This window comes from Staurois parvus, unplaced genomic scaffold, assembly GCF_062004578.1.
Source record: "Staurois parvus isolate SC_StPar_1 unplaced genomic scaffold, SC_StPar_1.0 ptg000635l, whole genome shotgun sequence".
Classification (NCBI taxonomy): Eukaryota; Metazoa; Chordata; class Amphibia; order Anura; family Ranidae; genus Staurois; species Staurois parvus.
In genome coordinates this window covers 4,722,343-4,743,744 of record NW_028318431.1, presented here as the reverse complement: position 1 = coordinate 4,743,744, position 21,402 = coordinate 4,722,343, and the positions used below count along the sequence as shown (strand labels likewise).

Sequence of the window (21,402 nt, the reverse complement as noted above, 5' to 3'; positions counted from 1 at the left end):
TGTAGTTCTATTTAAAATGGAAGGATTGTGCCTGCAAAGCAACTATGTAAGGTATAAGATGAACCCATCCTCTTGTTTTCTTGGTATTTAAATGTCCAGCAGTCTACTTAAGCTTTCCTGTTCAGAGCAGGTGAGTGCTGTAGTAACAACTAAGGTGAAGGCTCAGGGCTTTTAACTGTCTTTTACATTGGTGCTTACGTTTCATCAATAAACGTCATTTACAAAAATCTTTTTTATTTTATCTTGGCCTCTCAATAGCCCCAGTCAGAAAGGGGGGAAATCTCAGTACAGGACCTCCAAAGAGATATAAGAAGGGTGTGATTCATCCCACTGATGTCCCTGCAAACTGAAACAGCAGTCTGGAATGGATCTTGGTTTTAAATAAGCCCATTAGCGGATCAACTGCCTTATTTAAAAGTCTGAAGAAAGTTGTGTGACAAGATCAATTTAAAAATAAAGCTGGAATGATGCATTTTAAAATGGGGGCTGTGTGGTTACCCTGACCCTGATCCCGCACATGCCAGTCGTGAAGCTACTGCATGCTGAGCTCTGTCCTAGATGTATAGGCAGTGAGCAGTAGCACCAGTTTCAGCTGTTTCTCATGTTTCAGGATAGAGCGCGTGTGCCTGAATCAGAGCTGCATTCCCTTCCTGTCTCTTCTCCCTCATTGCTGCAATGTGAGCAGACAGAATGGGGCAGGTCGCTTGGAAAGGGCTGTTCATGTCAGTCTTTGATTATAAGACTGAAAAATATGTCATTGCCAAGAACAAAAAGGTGGGGATTTTATTCCGTGTTGTTCAGCTGTCCATTCTGGCTTATCTAGTGGGGTAAGGACACATCTCTTTGCTGCATATTTCATGTGCTCTTTGCCTCTGCTGTGTATTGTACAGTGCATGTGTTCAGCACTGTATATGTAAGTCAGTATATATATATATATATATATATATATATATACTATCTATATATATATATATATATATATATAATTTATTTTTTTTTTTTAATCATATATTTATTTAATTATTTATTTATATAGTGTTGGATGAGATCATTTTTAGTATGTTCCAAAGGCGATGCCTCAGTAACTGTAATATCTCAATTAAAGACAAAAATATATAGCGTGTATTCTAATCTGGCATGTTACAGGAGATTACATTTTCAACATATCTTGTGCTAAATATAAAATAAAATTATTTTTTTTTTAGTTTTTAGACTTTATACCTTTTTGCACTAATTTCGTTTTTTATGATTATCAAAATAGTAAAGTCAACAACAGTTGCAGGTTATTTCATAAGGGCTCAAAAATATGATATTAGAAAATAAAGCATTTACATCATAATGCCATCTAATACAAAGGGCAGATGGTCCTGATTTCCAGAGCTTACAATGTAAAGGTACTTGTCGTATGTCTGTATAAAATTGTTAAGTGTATACTTTGTGTTCCAGTTCAACAGAGCTACGATAGAAGGGAAGTACTTATCTTTTCATGCCGTTAACAGTCAGTTATTATTTCTCTTATCATAAGCCTCACATGCTTGTCATGAATAAACTGTTGGAGAAATATACTTTATTTTTTGGACGGTTTTATATGCTTTCCTACCAGCTTCCTGAGATCCATCAATGCCCTCTTGTCTACTTTTTCACATACTAGCAGTTTTTAAAGTGAACCTGTGCCCAGACTATGGATATTACAGTAATGTGATTGTAAGCTCTCACCTTGGAAAACAACCCAAACAATTTACAATAGAAATGAAAGGCAAAACATTTATGTATCAATATAAAAAAAATTTACATACATTTTCTCCCTTTTCTTTATAAGTGATCACATACCCTCTGTTCTCAGCTGCAGAAGAGCTGGGGAAGGAGAAACAGCGGCACATTGATCTTCTTAGTGAATAGCTGTGCGTGTGTGTGTGTGTGTGGGGGGGGGGGGGGGGGTTGTCAGCAGAAGTCTGATCATTGGAGGAGAGCACAGTGAGTTCCCCAGCACAGCTAGAGAATAGACCATGCTGTGTTCGCATGACTAGTGTACTCAGGTTTTTTTTTTAACTAGAAAAGAAGAGGGACTGGCAGGAACACCAGGGATTTCACACAAAGGAAGCAATACAAAGAGAACAGGATACTTTTTCACACAAGTACATTGTGCAGCAGGCACATATCAGGAATTTGAATTGTTGGGTATACATACTCTTTAACATGTTTACATATATTTAACAAGCAGTAAAATAGCTTAAAAATAACCCCTCACTGATTGCTGTAGATGCATGTATTGTGCAGTAATTCATCCTCAAGGATATTAGCAGAGACCCTAAACTCAAGTTTCAGTTGGTCTCTGACACCTTGCAGCACTTGCTGTTTATTTACATTAGAAGGCTTGCAGGATACCAAGGAGAAATCACAGCTGATGAGTTGTGATTTCAGTGCTCCTCTAGTGAATGTTGAAGTTGCATTTCTCCACAATGTTGATATTTACAGATAAGTGAGGGCTTGTTTTAAAGTGCTTTTGCTTCTTGTTTAAAAAATGTATATACTCTATTGTGTATAGTCTTACCATACATTCTTTAAACAGTGAAAATAGAGTGTAATCAAACCAGATTTTCTGGTTCAGATCCTTTTCTTCACCCAAAGATTGCTCATTAACCTTGACAATGCAGATTTGATGATAACACTTGCAGAATTGTAGGTTTGGTCACTAGGACTGTGTACTGGATGAGCGTTTTTCAGACAGAGCACACCACAATGCACTGTAGTGTGTTACCATAGGTTTTCTGTTCATCAGCATTGCCTTGGCTTATAGTATTGGGGTGCTAATAAAAATTAATGGCATTGCAGTGCGCTAGCACATGTTACATGCTTTAACCACTTGCCCTCTAGAGGATTTATGCCCCTTCCTGACCAGTCCATTTTTTGCAATACGACGTTGCGTTACTTTAGCTGACAATTGCGCGGTCATGCAACACTGCACCCAAATGAGATTTATGTGCTTTTTTCCCCACAAATGGAGCTTTCTATCTGTGGTATTTGATTACCAGTGCGTTTTTTTATTTTTTTCCGCTATAAACAAAAAAGACTGACAATTTTGAGTAAAAAATAATATTTTTGTCCAGCAAAAAAATTTTAAAAAATTAAACTTCATCATAATTTAGGCTAAAGTGTATTCTGCTACATGTCTTGGCTAACAAAAATCCCAATACGTATAAATAAATTGGTTTGATTGAAAGTTACAGCATCCAAAAATGGCGGTATATACCGTATTTTTCGCTCCATAAGATCGATATTTCTGCCGCAGCTGTGTTAGAATACCGGGCCGGCGGCTCGGCTCTACTGTGCAGAAGAAGCTTCTGCTCGGTCCTACCTGTTCCTCGGTCCATCGGTGTCCTGCTTTCACCGTCCGTCTTCTCTTCCTGGTGATGGCATCTTCAGTGCTGGCACCAGGCTGTGACAGCCTGCAGCTTCACAGCCGGGTGCCCACTGCGCATGCGTGAGAAGTGCTGTGTTTTGTGAATGGCCACCTGTAGTCTTCTGGTACCTGTCACGTGTCCCACAAGACTATGGGGAGAACAACTCTGTGGAAGTGGGAGTGGGTACCTGTCAAATTCAGGTACTCGCCCCCCCCCCAAAGGTACCCAAAGGTCTACAGTCTCTGGTCATCTCCTGTACTATGTCTGCAGTCTCTGGTCATCTCCTGTAGTACATCCACAGGCTCTGGACATCCCCTGTAGTATGTCCGCAGTCTCTGGTCATCTCCTGTACTATGTCTGCAGTCTCTGGTCATCTCCTGTAGTATATCTGCAGTCTCTGGTCATTTCCTTTACTATGTCCGCACTCTCTGGTCATCTCCTGTACTGTCTGCAATTTTTATGGTCATCTCCTGTACTATGTCCGCAGTCTCTGGTCATTTCCTGTACTATGTCCGCAGCCTCTGGTCATCTCTTGTACTATGTCCGCAGTCTCTGGTCATCTCCTGTACTATGTCTGCAGTCTCTGGCCATCTCCTGTACTATGTCCGCAGTCTCTGGTCATCTCCTGTACTGTGTCCGCAGTCTCTGGTCATCTCCTGTACTATGCCTGCAGTCTCTGGTCATCTCCTGTACTGTGTCTGCAGTCTCTGGTCATCTCCTGTACTATGTCTGCAGTCTCTGGTCATCTCCTGTACTGTGTCTGCAGTCTCTGGTCATCTCCTGTACTATGTCTGCAGTCTCTGGTCATTTCCTGTAGTATGTGTGCAGTCTCTGGTCATCTCCTGTACTATGTCTGCAGTCTCTGGTCATCTCCTGTACTATGTCTGCAGTCTCTGGTCATCTCCTGTAGTACATCTGCAGTCTCTGGTCATCCCCTGTACTATGTCCGCAGTCTCTGGTCATCTCCTGTACTATGTCTGCAGTCTCTGGTCATTTCCTGTACTATGTCTGCAGTCCATGGGTTTGGAATATTTGTTTTCTTGTTTTCCTCCTCTAAAATCTAGGTGCGTCTTATGGTCAGGTGCGTCTTATGAAGCAAAAGATATGGTATACTGTAATTATTATTTTTTTCATACTAGTAATGGCGGTGATCAGCGACTTATAGCAGGACTGTGGGACTGTGGTGGGCATTCTAACACTGGAGGAGAACTGACTAACTACCACTGACATCCCCAGTGACACTAATACAGTGATCAGTGCTAATAAAAAGCACTCACACTGTACTAATGACACTGGGCAGGAAGGGGATAACATCTGGGGCAATCAAAGGGTTAACTGTGTTCTGTTTTACTGTGTGCTGTGTGTGTGCTTTACTGTGTAAGCACATTGCTTTGTATTGCTCTGCTATGTAGAGCAATACAAAGCAGTGTGCTGGAGCTGACAGGGGAGAGATCTGTATTGTTTACATACAGACCTCTCCCTGGTCAGTCATACTCGGCAATCGCCGGGTGCCGGTGGGGAATCACTGGCTGGGACCCGGCCGGTGATCGATCTGATGCTGCATCTGTCCCCTGCCAGCTCTGCACAGAGAACTGCTCTGCCCCTCCAGCACTCACTGGAGCCCCGGGGTGTGGAGGGGGCAGAAGCGGCTGGATCAGGCTCTTAGCTGAGCCAGGTGCTGTTGTCTTTTCAGAGCCTGGATAAGTTTTGTGACATCAAGCAGAACAAACTGCACTCTTGTGATCCATAAGAGAAATATAGCCAAAAAGGTTTGGTCATTTATTCTCCTTTAAAGTGTATGTAAAGCCAAATCTATTTTAGGAGTAAAAAATGTTCCAGAGACACAGCAGAAAGTAAGAGGAGGTCCCCTCCATTTGTTACCAAAGAAGGCTTTCCCTGTGGAAGTTTCCTCCTTACTTCCTTACAGGAAGATACAGATAGCAAAAATAGTTTGTAAAGGTTCAACTTCTTACCCTTCCACATTCTTGCAAAACTCCTCGCTTGGAGTATATCTTTCCCATAGGAATGACTAGGAAGTAGAATTTTCTACAAGAAAGAGCGGAACTGTAGCCAACCAAAGACCAGGTAGGCAGTGTCCATGGGGGTGTGGGATCTAAAAAAATGTTATAGAATTTTCATTAAGGCCTTTAAGGCATTCAATCATTCATTGGACCTTACTGAGAAAGTTGCAAGGCTGCCATGAATACTTCTTTTGTGCCATAAGGAAGCATTGCAATACCACTCAGCTGTGACTGGATGTAGATATTGGGGTTGATTTTCCATTAGGCCGTTAAGCTGTTCACTTTGGGAAGGAATTTATCCTTAGCTTAAAGCGGAGTTCCAGTCATTTCTTTCTTTTTTTTTTTTAAAGTTCCTCCGTGACATTGCAAAATGGCATACGCTGCAGATGTAATTGTTTGTCTTCCTTGTTTTTTTAAAGCGGAATTCCATCCAAAAGGGGAAGTTCCGCTTTAAAGATTGGTCCCCCGCTCCCCATTAAGGATTGGCACCTTTGGGGAGCGGGGGGGAGGGAGAACGGTTACCCGAATTTGACAGATACCCGCTCCCACGTCCGCTGCGATCGCCTAGGCGATCAGAAATGGAAGTTGTCCTCCTACCCTCCCTCCCGTGACACGTGACAGGACCCAGAAGATGAAGGGGCTATTCAGGAAGCGCAGAGCTACTCGCGCATGCGCAGTGGGTACCCGGCTGTGAAGCTGTAAGCTGTCGCAGCCGGGTGCCCACACTGAAGATGCTGGCCTCCTGGAACACAGGATGGCCGGTGAAACGGGCTGCAGCGGGGGCAACGTGGGATTATGGGACAGGTGAGTGCCTGTTTTTTAAGTCAGCGGCTACAGTTTTTGTAGCTGCTGACTTTTATTTTTTTACAGAGTGAGTGGAACTCCGCTTTAAAGATACTCACTGGCCCCTCATGATCCTGTGTTCTTCCATCTTCACTGTGGGCATCTGAAGCCCAGCCTCACTTTCTTCCGGGATATGGTGCAGCTGGCTACCCAGCATGCAGCTCCCGATCTTGCGCCTGCACAGTGTGAACAAAGCACACTCATTGCAGAGTGGGGGATGCCCATTGACTTCTGGGATTGAAGACACAGACATTCCCAGGAACCAACAAGCAGGAGGATGTGACGTACCTCGCCACAGCAAGGTACATCAGACGTGCAGTGCTTCAAGTAGCCTAAAGGTATGAAAACTTTAGGAGCAAAAAAAAATGTGCCAAACATTGATGGGACAGCAGGAAGCAATACATGGGGCCAAACTTTAAAAATTGGGTGGAACTCCACTTTAATGAATGTGGCAAAAACTCACTGCAAACAATACCCAATCACATTACCAGCTCAGCCCCAGAGTAAATGTTTTCATTTTTGTTTTTTCTTGCACATATGTAAAATCTTCATTTTTGGCAATAAAATTACTTAATTATATATTTTCTGAAAGCAGAAGCCCTGTAGAATAAAAAGCAGTTAGTTGCAAATGTTTATGTCACATTATATTTATTTATTGAGTGAAAACTTTCAGAAAAATTTATAAGAAAATGCATTTTAGTGCAAACACACAAAATATAACATTTTTTTTTTGTAAAATATGAAAGATAAAGTTACATCCAGTAAATAGATATCAAACATGGCAAGTCTTAAAATTGCATGCGCCCGTAATATCGCAAAAAAACAAGGTACCCAAAAATCTCCATAGGTGACTCTTTAAAAGCCTTCACAGCTCATCAGTTAACTGTGAGTTCTTGTGATAGAATTATTGCCCTCACTCGCGATATGTCATGTATGGTGCATCTGTGGTTTACATATATGTGCACACCTTGAGAATGCTTCTGCATTTGCGCATGTGCGTGTATGGGGAAAGGGGGGAGATACTGAATTTTTTTAAAAATACGCTTTATTATGATTTTATTTTTCAGAAATATTTTCTTTTATTTATTTATTTGTTTGTTTGTTTCTACCTGATTGCTAATGGTTAATAAATCCCCGTATGATAGCATTGGACAGGAGACAGATACTCTTTATGGAGACATTAGCAGTCTAATAGACCCCAATGTGTCCCCTGCCCTTTACAGAATCTAACCAAGCATCAGCTTTGTTAAATGCTTCCCCTTGGCTGTACCGGCCAGGAAATGGTGGATCTCCATCCTGAAGCCAGCAGTTGTTTTCACCTCATCTAGTCCGATGAAGTCTCGTATTCATTGATAGAATTTCCCTGAATGGCTGAAAAGCAAGGTATAATTTAGTTTTACTATTGTATTCATAGTTCATTTGACTTGATTTAGTTGTGCCAGCAGATGGGAAATTGCCCGTATAGCAGAGGAACACAGCACTACATACTGTATGTAGCTGATGCGACTACGTTACATATCAGCATACACAGCAGCTGCATCAGTTAGCAATGGAAATAGTTTCTGTGGGCCAAAATCATGGTAAACATGGAATTCCGCTTTACTTTGGAAGTTGTGGAATAAGCGCAAAATCATGAGTCTGCAAATTCTCTAAGTGGCAGTTGTGTGCATTACCACCAGGGCTATTAAAAAAAGGTGTTCCCATCAAACCCAACTTTATGACATGAGAAAAAAGGGAAACAAAGTACAAACTATGTAGACAAAGGACACTCCTTTGCTACTCTCCCAGTTAAGGGGAAATTTAAGAATTAATATGCAAACAATGCTTGGTTAAACCATCCTTTTTGTTTACTACTTTTCCTTTATATTGACTCAAAATAATGAACTCAGTTATGTAGAAATTAGATGAATATTTAGTGCTGATTAAGGGTACTTGCACACAGAGCTGAAGTTTGAACATCAATATTCCTGGCCGAAATCTCTTGCGTTTATTTTCCGTGTATTTGTGCGCATGCATATACACATAAAATAAATTAAAGCTCCCTGGATGCAATTCTAAGTTCTTAAATTAACATTGTACACGTGTATGAGCATATATATACACATTAATATTTTGTTTTTCTTTTACTGAACTATATGCAGAGTATGTTCATGTGCCTGTGCGTACAGGCATATTGAAAACAATGGTCTGCATTTACATGAGCTAAAACAACAACACAAAAAGACACCTGTATCTAAAAATGCTGTGTTTTAGGCATCAGTTTGCAAGACCCCTGAAGTTTTTAATAGATAAATTGTGTATTTTTCAAATAGTTGTGTGCCTCAATCTTTGGTTCCAAACGAGGGACAGTTGAGAACTATGTCTTCATTTCCTATTGTTTTACCTCTTCATTATGTAGCCACCTTGTCGTAAACATGAGCTACCAGTCAAATTTAGTTTTACTGGGTAGTAGACAACCTTTACAGTCTACTAATTTGGGTTTTATCTCCAAATTCAGTTGAGCTGTGATTTCTCACTTCTGCCAGTAGGTGTCACTGGTACCTCTGGTATTAGTATGAGAAACTACAGTAAAACTGACTTATGAGTACCAACCAGTAGGAGTTTCCTTGCCAATGGTGCATGCTAGTGGGGAGTATAAATATTTGAGGAGGGCCAAGTGATCACTCTTTTCTACCCAAGTTCTGGCCTGGGGTGGTGTGTGCTGAGCAGCTGAGTGGTTAGACCTGATGCCTGAGGCCTATAAATGTACTTGGAGCAGAAAGAGTTTGCCTGTCCAGTGCGTCCTGGTGCTTGAGGTTTTGTGGCCTGAGAGCTTGGTTGAGGACTGGAGAGGAACCGATGATGTCTGAGATGAAGTATAGCCGAAAGACGGCTACAGCGTGGTTGTCCAGTTCTGGGGTGACATCCATGGACGTTATTCCAGAACACGTCCCCTGCGCGCTCCCAGCGGCGCACACCCGGTGTCACCGGTGATCACTGTGTCCTAGGATACGGTAAACGGCCAATCACAGCGGCCTTTTACCATGTGAACAGCTGTGTCCAATGACACAGCAGATTACTGGGTAAATACAGTTGCCGGTTATTGGCTGCACTCTCGTCATACTGTCACAGCGTGAGGAACGTAATGCCGATCACCATCAATTGTCAGAGAAGTGATCGGCACTGATCATCAGGGCACTGATGATAAGTGCCCTGATGATCAGTGCCCAGCAGTGCCACCCACCTGTGCCCATCAGTGCCGCCCACCTGTACCCATCAGTGCCACCCACCTGTGCTCATCAATACTACCCACCTGTGCCCTGCAGTACCACCCACCTGTGCCCATCAGTGCTACCCACCTCTGCCCTGCAGTGCCATCCACTTATGCCCTGCAGTGCCACCCACCTGTGCCTAGCAGTGCCTAGAAGTGCCACCCACCTGTGCCCAGCAGTGCCACCCATCAGTGCTGTCCCATCGGTGCAGCATCATCAGTGCCACCTATCAATGCCACCTATCAGTGCCTCCTATCAGTGCCCAACAGTGCTGCCTATCCGTGCCACCTCATCAGTGCCCATCAGTGCTGCCTATCAGTGCCAATCAGTGCTGCCTATCAGTGCAGCCTCATCAACACACATCAGTGAAGGAGAAAAATTACCTGTTTGCTAAATTTTATAACAGAAACAAAGAAAACTTTTTTTTTTATATTTTGCTTTTTTTTGTTTATAGCTCAAAAAATAAAACACCTAGTGGCAATTAAACATCACCAAAAGAAAGCTCCATTTGTTTGAAAAAAATGATAAAAATTTAATATGGGTAGTGTTGCATGACTGCGCAATTGTCAAAGTGCGACAGTGCTGAAAGCTGAAAATTGGCCTGGGCAGGAAGGGGGTATAAGTGCCCAGTAGGCAAGTGGTTAAAGGCTCTTTCCTGTACTGGTGTTTGTTCTCTTTGTCTGTCAGTCTGCAGGCCAGAAATGGGCATTTTTGAATTATTTACCCCTCTCTCCCTGGAGTTGTAAGTGAGAATCAATAAACTCTTTTTTGTTTTGCATCTTAAAGTGACTGGTGCCCATCTGTTCACATCCCACTATTGCCTAAACCAGTGGTCTCCAAACTGTGACCATTGGGCTGAATGTGGCCCTTTGCTTACTTTTCTCTGTGCCACCGATATGAGACACAGTCCCTCCAAGGATGGGTCACTATTCTTTCCACTGACACCAATAATTGAGCATAATTCTTTCCACAGATATACAGTTGCAAGAAAAAGTATGTGAACCCCTTGGGATTACGTGGAGTTTTGCATGAATTGGGCATAAAATGTGCTCTGAACGTCATCTAAGTCACAACAATAGAAGAACACAGTCTGCTGAACATAATACTACACAAACATTAGAAGTTGCCATGGTTTAATTGCACATAACATGTAAACATTCACAGTGCAGGGAGGAAAAAGTATGTGAACCTTTGGACTTAATAACTGGTTGACCCTTCTTTGGCAGCAATAACCTCAACCAAACGTTTCCTGTAGTTGCAGATCAGACCTGCACAACGATCTGGAGTAATTTTGGACCACTCCTCTTCACAAAACTGTTTCAGTGTAGCAATATTCTTGGGATGTCTGGTGTGAATCGCTCTCTCAAGGTCATGTCACAGCATTTCAATCGGGTTGAGGTCAGGACTCTGACTGGGCCACTCCAGAAGGCGTATTCTGTGCTGTTGCAGCCATTGTTTTGTTGAATTACTTGTATGCTTTGGGTCATTGTCCTGTTGCATCACCCATCCTCTGTGGAGCTTCAGTTGGCGTATAGATGGTCGTACGTTTTCCTGCAAAATGTCTTGATAAACTCTGGAATTCATTTTCCCATCAATGACAACAATCCGTCCAGGCCCTGAGGCAGCAAAGCAGCCCCAAACCATGATGCTCCCTCCACCATGTTTTAAAGTGGGGATGAGGTTTTGATGTTGGTGTGCTGTGCCTTTTTTTCTCCACACATAGTGTTGTGTGTTCTTCCCAAACAACTCAATCTTGGTTTCATCTGTCCACAGTATATTTTGCCAGTAGTGCTGTGGAACATCCAGGTGCTCTTTTGCAAACTTCAAAAGTGCTGCAATATTCTTTTTGGACAGCAATGGCTTCCTCCGTGGTGTCCTCCCATGTACTCCATTCTTGTTTAATGTTTTCCTTATTGTAGAGGTGTCAACAAAATTGTTAGCATGTGCCAGAGATTTCTGTAGGTCTTTAGCTGACACTCTGGGATTCTTCTTTACCTCATGCAGCATTCTGCGCTGTGCTCTTGCAGTCATTTTTACAGGACGACCATGCCTTGGGAGAGTAGTAACAGTGCTAAACTTTCTCCATTTGTAGATAGTCTGTCTTACCATGGACACATGAACATCAAGGCTTTTGGAGATACTTATGTAACCCTTTCCAGCTTCATGCAAGTCAACAATTCTTGATCGTAGGTCTTCTAAGAGCTCTTTTCTGCGAGGCATGGTTCACATCAGACAGTGCTTCTTGAAACCAGTAAACCCAAAACAGGTGTGTGTTTTTTAAGGGCAGGACAGCTGTCAGCAACACATCCAATATCATCACACTGATTGGAGTCAAGGTTGGCTCACTCCTGGCTCCAATTAGCTCTGGGAGAAGTCATTAAGCTAGGGTCTCACATACTTTTTCCTCCCTGCACTGTGAATGTTTACATGTTATGTGCAATTAAACCATGGCAACATCTAATGTTTGTGTAGTATTATGTTCAGCAGACTGTGTTCTTCTATTGTTGTGACTTACAGTCATGGCCGAAATTGTTGGCACCCTTGATATTTCTCCAGGAAATCATGTATTTCTCACGAAACGTATTGCATTAACACATGTTTTGCTATACACATGTTTATTCCCTTTGTGTGTATTGGGACAAAACAAAAAAAGGGAGGAAAGAAAGCAAATTCGACATAATGTCACACAAACCTCCAAAAATGGGCTGGACAAAAGTATTGGCACCCTTTCACAACTGCGGATAAATAAGAATGTTACAAGCATGTGATGCTCCTGTAAACTCACCTGGGGCAAGTAACAGGTGTGGGCAATATAGAAATCACACCTGAAAGCAGATAAAAAGGAGAGACGTTCACTTAACCTTTGCATTGTGTGTCTGTCTGTGCCACACTAAGCATGGACAACAGAAAGAGGAGACGAGAACTGTCTGAGGACCTGAGAACCAAAATTGTGGCAAAATATCAACAATCTCAAGGTTACAAGTCCATCTCCAGAGAACTAGATTTGCCTTTGTCCACAGTGCGCAACATTATCAAGAAGTTTGCAACCCATGGCACTGTAGCTAATCTCCCTGGTCGTGGACGGATGAGGAAAATTGATGAAAGATTGCAACGCAGAATAGTCCGGATGGTGGATAAGCAGCCCCAAACATGTTCCAAAGACATTCAAGCTGTCCTGCAGGCTCAGGGAGCATCAGTGTCAGCGCGAACTATCCGTCGACATTTAAATGAAATGAAACGCTATGGCAGGAGACCCAGGAGGACCCCACTGCTGACACAGAGACATAAAAAAGCAAGACTACAGTTTGCCAAAATGTACTTGAGTAAGCCAAAAGCCTTCTGGGAAAACGTCTTGTGGACAGATGAGACCAAGATAGAGCTTTTCGGTAAAGCACATCATTCTACTGTTTACCGAAAACGGAATGAGGCCTACAAAGAACAAAACACAGTACCTACGGTAAAATATGGTGGAGGTTCAATGATGTTTTGGGGTTGTTTTGCTGCCTCTGGCACTGGGTGCCTTGACTGTGTGCAAGGCATCATGAAATCTGAGGATTACCAAAGGATTTTGGGTCGCACTGTAGGGCCCAGTGTCAGAAAGCTGGGTTTGCGTCCAAGATCCTGGGTCTTCCAGCAGGACAATGACCCCAAACATACGTCAAAAAGCACTCAGAAATGGATGGCAAAGAAGCGCTGGAGAGTTCTGAAGTGGCCAGCAATGAGCCCAGATCTAAATCCCATTGAACACCTGTGGAGAGATCTTAAAATTGCTGTTGGGAAAAGGTGTCCTTCCAATAAGAGAGACCTGGAGCTGTTTGCAAAGGAAGAGTGGTCCAAAATTCCGGGTGAGAGGTGTCAGAAGCTTATTGATGGTTATAGGAAGCGACTGATTTCAGTTATGTTTTCCAAAGGGTGTGCAACCAAATATTAAGTTAAGGGTGCCAATACTTTTGTCCAGCCCATTTTTGGGGTTTTGTGTGACATTATGTCATATTTGCTTTTCTGCCTCTGTTTTATATTTGTTCCAATACATACAAAGGGAATAAACATGTGTATAGCAAAACATGTGTTAATGCAATACCTTTTTTGTGTGAAATACTTGATTTTCAGGAAAAATATCAAGGGTGCCAACAATTTCGGCCATGACTGTAGATGACGTTCAGAGCACATTTTATGCCCAATTCATGCAAAACTCCACGTAATCCCAAGGGGTTCACATACTTTTTCTTGCAACTGTAAATGATGGGACACTATTCCTCCCACTGATACCAATACCATAGGCATTATGTAATTGTATTTACTCCCAATGCAGAGGCATTTTCTACACCCACTGGCCACAGTCCAGCCCTCCTAAAGTCTTAAGGACAGTAAACTGGCCCTTTCTTTAGAAAGTTTAGAGACCCCTGGCTTAAAGTGTTACTAAACCCACAACAGTAAAATCAGTCTGTATATGCAGTAAAACACGCTTGCTATACTCACTGTGGAACTTAAGGGGTTACTCCTCTGCATTGTATAAAAAGGCTGTTTGATCCTGATTTCTCTGATCCTCCCCTTCTTCCGTTGTCCCCTTTTTATCTCCTGATAAGATATATCATGTGGAGTCACTCTGCATATGCTCAGTTTGTTGTGTATTGCTAGAGAGGTTTTTTTTTCTTGGGAGAGTGCATGTGATCAGCACAGGGCCATTAAGAGGTCAGGGGTTCTGCATCCTCAGAGCAGAATGAAAACTCCTCCTACAAGCTTTAACATGTACTCTGCAGGACACTGATAGAAGTCACAAGACTGCTCTAACTGCTGATGAGAAAAGGTATTTAGCAGTTTATATTTACTAAAATAATTGCATTTCCATGTTGTGTGTACTGTGGGAGACCAGATATAGTGAATGCAGGGTCCTGGGTTTAGGAACACTTTAGGTAATCTACACCCTGAGGTGAAATGTCAGCCCACCCTGTATCTGGTAATTACCACCATGCCTCCAGAGGTCAGGGGGGCGCTACAATTGCAAACATTCAGCCATGTGTTAGATGTTCAGTCAAGCAGGTAGTGCAACTTTAGGGGCTGAACACTTCTCTTGCATACTCTGTTATTAGTATAACAAGCAACCGAGCATCTGTGTAATACTGAATCATCAGTCTTCTTGGTTTGTTACACCTGTAACTGGATTTTCAAGTTCCCATAATTATTTCTGAATAATTTAGCTGTCAGTTTTATAGAATTATACTTCAAGCAGTATTAAACCCCAAAACAGACTTTTATTCTATTATATTGCAGCTTACCAGTTGTTAGATTTGATGGCTGTATTAGTTTCCTTTTTAAGGCTTTCTTTCTTCTATTTTCATCTGGTGATTCAGCCAGTAACTCTGCTGTTTTTTAGAAGTACAAGTTCTCCAGCAGAATGTATCAGTTTATATGGGTGAGACCATCAATTTACCACAGGGGTTATTAAAATCAGCTTTTATTTATTTATGTAAAACCTTTATCCCAAAATGAAACAAATGTTTGCTGTAACAGATTATAAAACGTTAGCTGAATTTTCACTTCAATTTGTTTTTTGTATTGAAATCTGCTAATACATTTAACCACCTCCCGTCCGGCCGTTTATATACGGTGGCAGTGTAGGGTCGGGTGGCCTCCCCACCCCCTGCTTGTGCGCGCTACTTGGGAGCGTGCAGCACTGCGATCCAGTGCCCACAGTGGAACACTGATTGTCGTAAGGGACCTCTGTGCGAGGTCCCGATCATGTGATCACTGATTGGCCAATCAGTGATCACATGCAGAGTAGTAAGCAAGATGTCACTTATGACATCATTACTTACTACATGTGAAATCTGTGAATGATCACAACAGCCTTGTCCCATGTGACAAGCTGTGACCAATCACAGCTCACACAGTAGTTCTCAATGGCTGCAAGAATGCAGCCAGAGAGAAGGAGAAATGATTGCTTTTACAGCCTTTATGGGTGTAAAAGCAATCAGTGTAAAAAAAAAAAAAATCTTCATCACCTCCCACAAGTAGTACAGTGTCACCATGGTGGCATTGTACTGCTAGGGTGACAGTATGTAAAAAAAAAAAATCATAAATGCAGTTGTCTGCTGTGGCCTGGCCCTGGCTCATTCCTCCAAAGAGGTGTCTCAGTAATACAGGAGGTGTGTTACTGGCCAGATCACCAGGTGAAAACAGAGGAAAAGGGTCAAAGAGAAGTAAACAGATGCAGCCACAACTAGTGATTGGAAAGCTGCAATATATTACATTTTTGGTTCTGGGTTTAATACCGCTTTCAGTTTTAGGACTGATTACTGGCCATATGTCCTATTGTGTCATCTAATACCCTTTTCAGTATTTCAGATTCTGACTTGTACCCAGTGTACTCATACCATAGTGCCAAGGACAGCTGAGGGTTATCATGGGAATGTACTAAGATAAAGTAATACTCCGGATAAGTTAGCTGAATGAAGATAGTATCAGTTGTCACTGAACATGAGCAACAAATGAGACCATCAAACTTGTGATTAATTCATTATGGCATTGGCTTAAATCTCTGTTTAGGTCATTTGTGGGATTAGTTGGAGTCCCGTAACACATTCATTAGCATCACTCAATTTTAAGTGCATTTGGATGTGAGACTGTACAGTGACACTAACTAGTGTTGGGGAAATCCTTTGTACTGTAAGGTGCAGATATCACAGCTATACACAGCCATCTGCACGTGTGAATGGAGAAGATATGGTTAGTTACACTTTCTGTATTGAACTTCTTGTGCTCAACCTTTCTTTAAAGTGTTACTAAACCCACAACAGTAAAATCAGTCTGTATATGCAGTAAAAAATGCTTGTTATACTCACTGTGGAACCTACGGGGTTAATCCTCTGCATTGTGTACAAATGCTGTTTGATCCTTTCTTCTCTGATCCCCCCCCCCTTCTTCCAGTGCCCCCCTCTTATTTGTGTGGAGACACTACACATGCTCAATTTGGTGTGTATTGGTAGAGAGTTTTTTTTTCATGGGAGATTGCATGTGATCAGCACAGGGCCAATCAGCACTGCCCAGATAGCAGTCAGGGGTTCTGCATCCTCCTAGAGAAAACCCCTCCTACAAGCTTTAACCAGTGCTCTGCTGGACACTGGTACAAGTCACAAGACTGCTCTAACTGCTGATGAGAAAAGGTATTTAGCAGTTTATATTTACTAAAATAATTGCATTTCAATGTTGTGTGTACTGTGGGAGACAGGATATAGTGAATGCAGGGTCTTGGGTTTAGTCACACTTTAAAATATAGCTATAGGCAAAATAAAAGTCTACATACAGTATATGATATAATGTCACTCTCATTACCCAGTTTTTTTTTTAGTCCCCTCTGTGACCAAGGTTTATTAATTGTTGATCCTGCTAGTAGTTCTGATATTTTTCCACTTCCTGTATTAAGGGTGACATTATTGTCTTGGAAATGTTATAGATAGGCAAATCCTAACCTAATATTGATCAATGGCTCCAAATTAATAACAACTACTGCTATAGGCAACAAACACAGAAAGATACACTCAGCATCCTTCCAAACAACTGTTCTGTTTTTTTCAGAGCGTTTGAAGTTTTTTCTAACCATGTTTACATAGGTTTTGCACAGAGCAGCCCAAATCCTCCTCTTCGGGGTCCCCCAACGGTGCTCCCGGCCCCTCCCTCCCGTCAGGTGCCCCCACAGCAAGCAGGTTGCTTTGGGGGCACCCACTGCTTCATGTATCCATTCACACATGGAGCCCTGACTTGGCTCTGCCCCCTCTCTCTTCTCATTGGCTCTCTGGTTGTAATTGAAAGCAGTGGGAGCCAATGGCTCCCACTTCTGTCTTAGTCATTGAGGAGAGTGAGTCCCATGATAGCCGAGACTCCAGTGCACATTGGTGGATTGAGAGGGGGATTTAGTTGAGCATTAGAGGGGGCTGGGGGGATGCTACACAGAACGTTTTTTACTTTCATGCATAGAATACATAATGGTAAAAAACCTTGAGCTTTTAGAACCACTTTAATATTACAACTGTACTTTTAAAGTAACAAAGGGTGTAACTGAAGCAATACATAGGCAGGCCAGTTTCTTATCAGATTCTAAAGACTGTGAATATGTAATATTAAAAACATTATTAGTGCCCTGTGCAGAATATGAGTGCAGGGTGCAAACCATAAGCAAAGAATACATAATGGAGTACAGTTTTATACATAATTTAACATTTCCTTCATAGGTATTTAATCTGCAGTGAATACGAGGCTGGAAAAAGTGGGGCAGATCCCCCGAGTGCGGTGTTTTCGTGTGTGTGTGTGTGGGGGGGGGGGGGGGGGCACTGTGTAGCATGTGTGTGTGTGTGATTGTGCGCTTATATTGGGGAGATGTACAGTGAGGAACAGAAGTATTTGAACACACTGTGATTTTGCAAGTTCTCCCACTTAGAAATCATGGAGGGGTCTGAAATTCACATTGTAGGTGCATTCCCACTCTGAGAGACAGAATTTAAAAAAAAAATCAGGAAATCACATTGTATGATTTTTAAAGAATTTATTTGTCTTGCACTGCTGAACTGCTGGAGCGTGTTGTCCAAACAGGGGACCTGTCACCACCACCCGGCTATCTGACCCTCCTCCTCCCAACCAACACTAGTCCCCTGGCTAAGCCAGTTTTTATACTTACATCTTGTTTCCCCAGGTATAATCTAAACCAATCAGTCGATAAGAAAAAGGAAGAGGCTCAGTCTGACTTTACCTTTTCCTAATAACGTTTAGAGGTACCACACAGAAATACAGGTGAAACTCGAAAAATTAGAATATCGTGCAAAAGTTAATTTATTTCAGTAATGCAACTTAAAAAGTGAAACTAATATATGAGATAGACTCATTACATGCAAAGCAAGATAGTTCAAGCCGTGATTTGTCATAATTGTGATGATTATGGCTTACAGCTCATGAAAACCCCAAATCCACAATCTCAGAAAATTTGAATATTACATGCAATCAATAAAACAAGGATTGTACATAGAACAATATCGGACCTCTGAAAAGTATAAGCATGCATATGCATATGTACTCAGTACTTGGTTTGGGCCCCTTTTGCAGCAATTACTGCCTCAATGCGGCATGGCATGGAAGCTATCAGCCTGTGGCACTGCTGAGGTGTTATGGAAGACCAGGATGCTTCAATAGCGGCCTTCAGCTCTTCTGCATTGTTCGGTCTCATGTCTTTCATCTTTCTCTTGGCAATGCCCCATAGATTCTCTATGAGGTTCAGGTCAGTCAAGTTTGCTGGCCAATCAAGCACAGTAATCCCACGGTCATTGAACCAGGTTTTGGTGCTTTTGGCAGTGTGGGCAGGTGCCAAGTCCTGCTGGAAAATGAAGTCAGCATCCCCATAAAGCTCATTTGCGGAAGGAAGCATGAAGTGCTCCAAAATCTCCTGGTAGACGGCTGCGTTGACCCTGGACTTAATGAAGCACAGTGGACCAACACCAGCAGATGACATGGCTCCCCAAATCAACACAGACTATGGAAACTTCACACTGGACTTACATTCTTCCTCCATACTCTGGGTCCTTTTTTTCCAAATGAGATGCAAAAGTTGCTCTCATCAGAAAAGAGGACTTTGGACCACTGAGCAACAGACCAGGTCTGTTTTTCTTTAGCCCAGGTAAGATGCTTCTGACGTTGTTTGTTGTTCAGGAGCGGCTTGACAAGAGGAATACGACATTTGAAGCTCATGTCCGGGATCCGTCTGTGTGTGGTGGCTCTTGATGCACTGACTCCAGCCTCAGTCCACTCCTTGTGAAAGTCCCCAACACTTTTGAATGGCCTTTTCCTGACAATCCTCTCCAGGCTGCAGTCATCCCTGATGCTTGTGCACCTTTTTCTTCCACACTTTACCCTTTCATATAACTTTCTATTAATGTGCTTTGATACAGCACTTTGGGAACATTCAACTTCTTTTGCAATTACCTTTTGAGGCTTTCCCTCCTTATGGAGGGTGTCAATGATGGTTTTCTGCACAACTGTCAGGTCAGCAGTCTTTCCCATGATTGTGATTCCTACTGAACCAGACTGAGAGACCATTTAAAGGCCCAGGAACTGTTTGCAGGTGTTATGGCTTAATTAGCTGATTAGAGTGGGACACTTTGAGCCTAGAATATTGCACCTTTTCACAATATTCTAATTTTCTGAGATTGTGGATTTGGGGTTTTCATGAGCTATAAGCCATAATCATCACAATTATGACAAAAAATGGCTTGAACTATCATGCTTTGCATGTAATGAGTCTATCTCATATATTGGTTTCACCTTTTAAGTTGTATTACTGAAATAAATTAACTTGTGCACGATATTCTAATTTTTCGAGTTTCACCTGTATATTTATGAAAAAAAGATAGATTTTATTATTACCAACATATATTATTTGAAATAAAACATATTAAAAGATTATTTGTGCACAATACATCATCATTTTTTATATGCCAAGACACCACTCATAAAGTTTTGTCCTACACCATTGCCCTTGCATATGCTTGTTCTTATTCTTCACCTATTAGTTAATTTCTAGTGGAGCATCATGTACATAACACAGTCCTGGCAAATGTTGTAGTGGCATCTCATTTCAACATTTCACAGACAACTTTGTCCTTTTCCTCAGGATAGAGTGGTTTTATCATATAGCAAATATTTGTATTGAACCAGGGGCGAACAGGGACAGGGCTGGACGACAGTCCCACCAAGGTGGGACACAAATCTTTTGATTATGTCTATGTCTGTATCAGTGTGGACCATACATTTATGGTGCTTTCCAGGCCTGAATATACCTTACTTCTATGGAACAGAAGGTGATCTTTCTTAAAATCCATCCAAAAACTTTTGGGTCCAGTTTTTAAGAGGGGATAATCTCTTTATGATTTTCCAAAAGAGACCCAATCAACTTCCAAGACTTATTCCTAGTAAAGTTTGTCCTAGACACCCAGTCTACATTCTTTCACAAACAACAACCCAGCAGTCAGGTGGAGACTGCATCCCTCCTCATCTGATTTCAGAACAATAAATGTAAGATAAAGTTGCTATAGTGGTCTTCTTCTCATAACTGCAGTAAACTGATATTTCTCTGAAAAGCCCATAAGAACTTGGGGAACAGAACCATTGTCCACAGCACAGAGAAAACTAATGCAACCACCACATCTAAGGATTGGCAAGATGCAATATATTAACCCTTTGGTCATATTTTTAGATATGCAGTGAAGGAAATAAGTATTTGATCCCCTGCTGATTTTGAATGTTTGCCCACTCACAAAGAAATGATCAGTCTAAAAATCGAATGGTAGGTGTATTGTAACACTGAAAGACAGAATAGCACAAAAAAATTTAAAAGAAATGCATGTCTAACAAATTATGATTATTACTAATTTGCATGTTCATGAGGGAAATAAGTATTTGATCCCCTTCACAAAACATGACTTAGTACTTGGTGGCAAATCCTTTGTTGGCAATCACAGAGGTCAGATGTTTCCTGTAGTCGGCCACCAGGTTTTCACACATCTCAGGAGGGATTTTGGCCCACTCCTCTTGGCGGATCCTCTCCAAGTCATTAAGGTTTGGTGGGTGATGTTTGGCAACTCGAACTTTCAGTTCCCTCCACAGATTTTCAATCAGATTAAGGTCTGGAGACTGGCTAGGCCACTCCAGGACCTTAATGTGCTTCTTCTTGAGCCACTCCTTTGTTGCCTTGGCTGTGTGTTTTGGGTCATTGTCATGCTGGAACACCCATCCACGACCCATTTTCAATGCCATGGCTGAGGGAAGAAGGTTCTCACCCAAGATTTAACGGTACATTGCCCCGTCCATCGTCCCTTTGATGCGGTGCAGTTGTCCTGTCCCCTT

General features: G+C 42.0%; 1 protein-coding gene across 2 annotated transcripts in view; it reads left to right on the top strand.

Annotated features, from left to right (window-relative positions):
* The first annotated feature begins 612 nt into the window (after window positions 1-612).
* Window positions 613-21,402, top strand: part of P2RX5 (purinergic receptor P2X 5) — a 103,459-nt gene continuing 82,669 nt past the window's right edge. Inside the window, exon 1 of one of the 2 annotated variants that reach the window (XM_089693677.1) lies at window positions 613-827. In XM_089693677.1, coding sequence (XP_089549803.1) covers window positions 691-827 — 137 coding nt within the window. In that variant the 5' untranslated portion in view covers window positions 613-690. The remainder of the gene's footprint in view (window positions 828-21,402) is intronic. The other variant, XM_089693676.1, reaches the window with a different exon arrangement.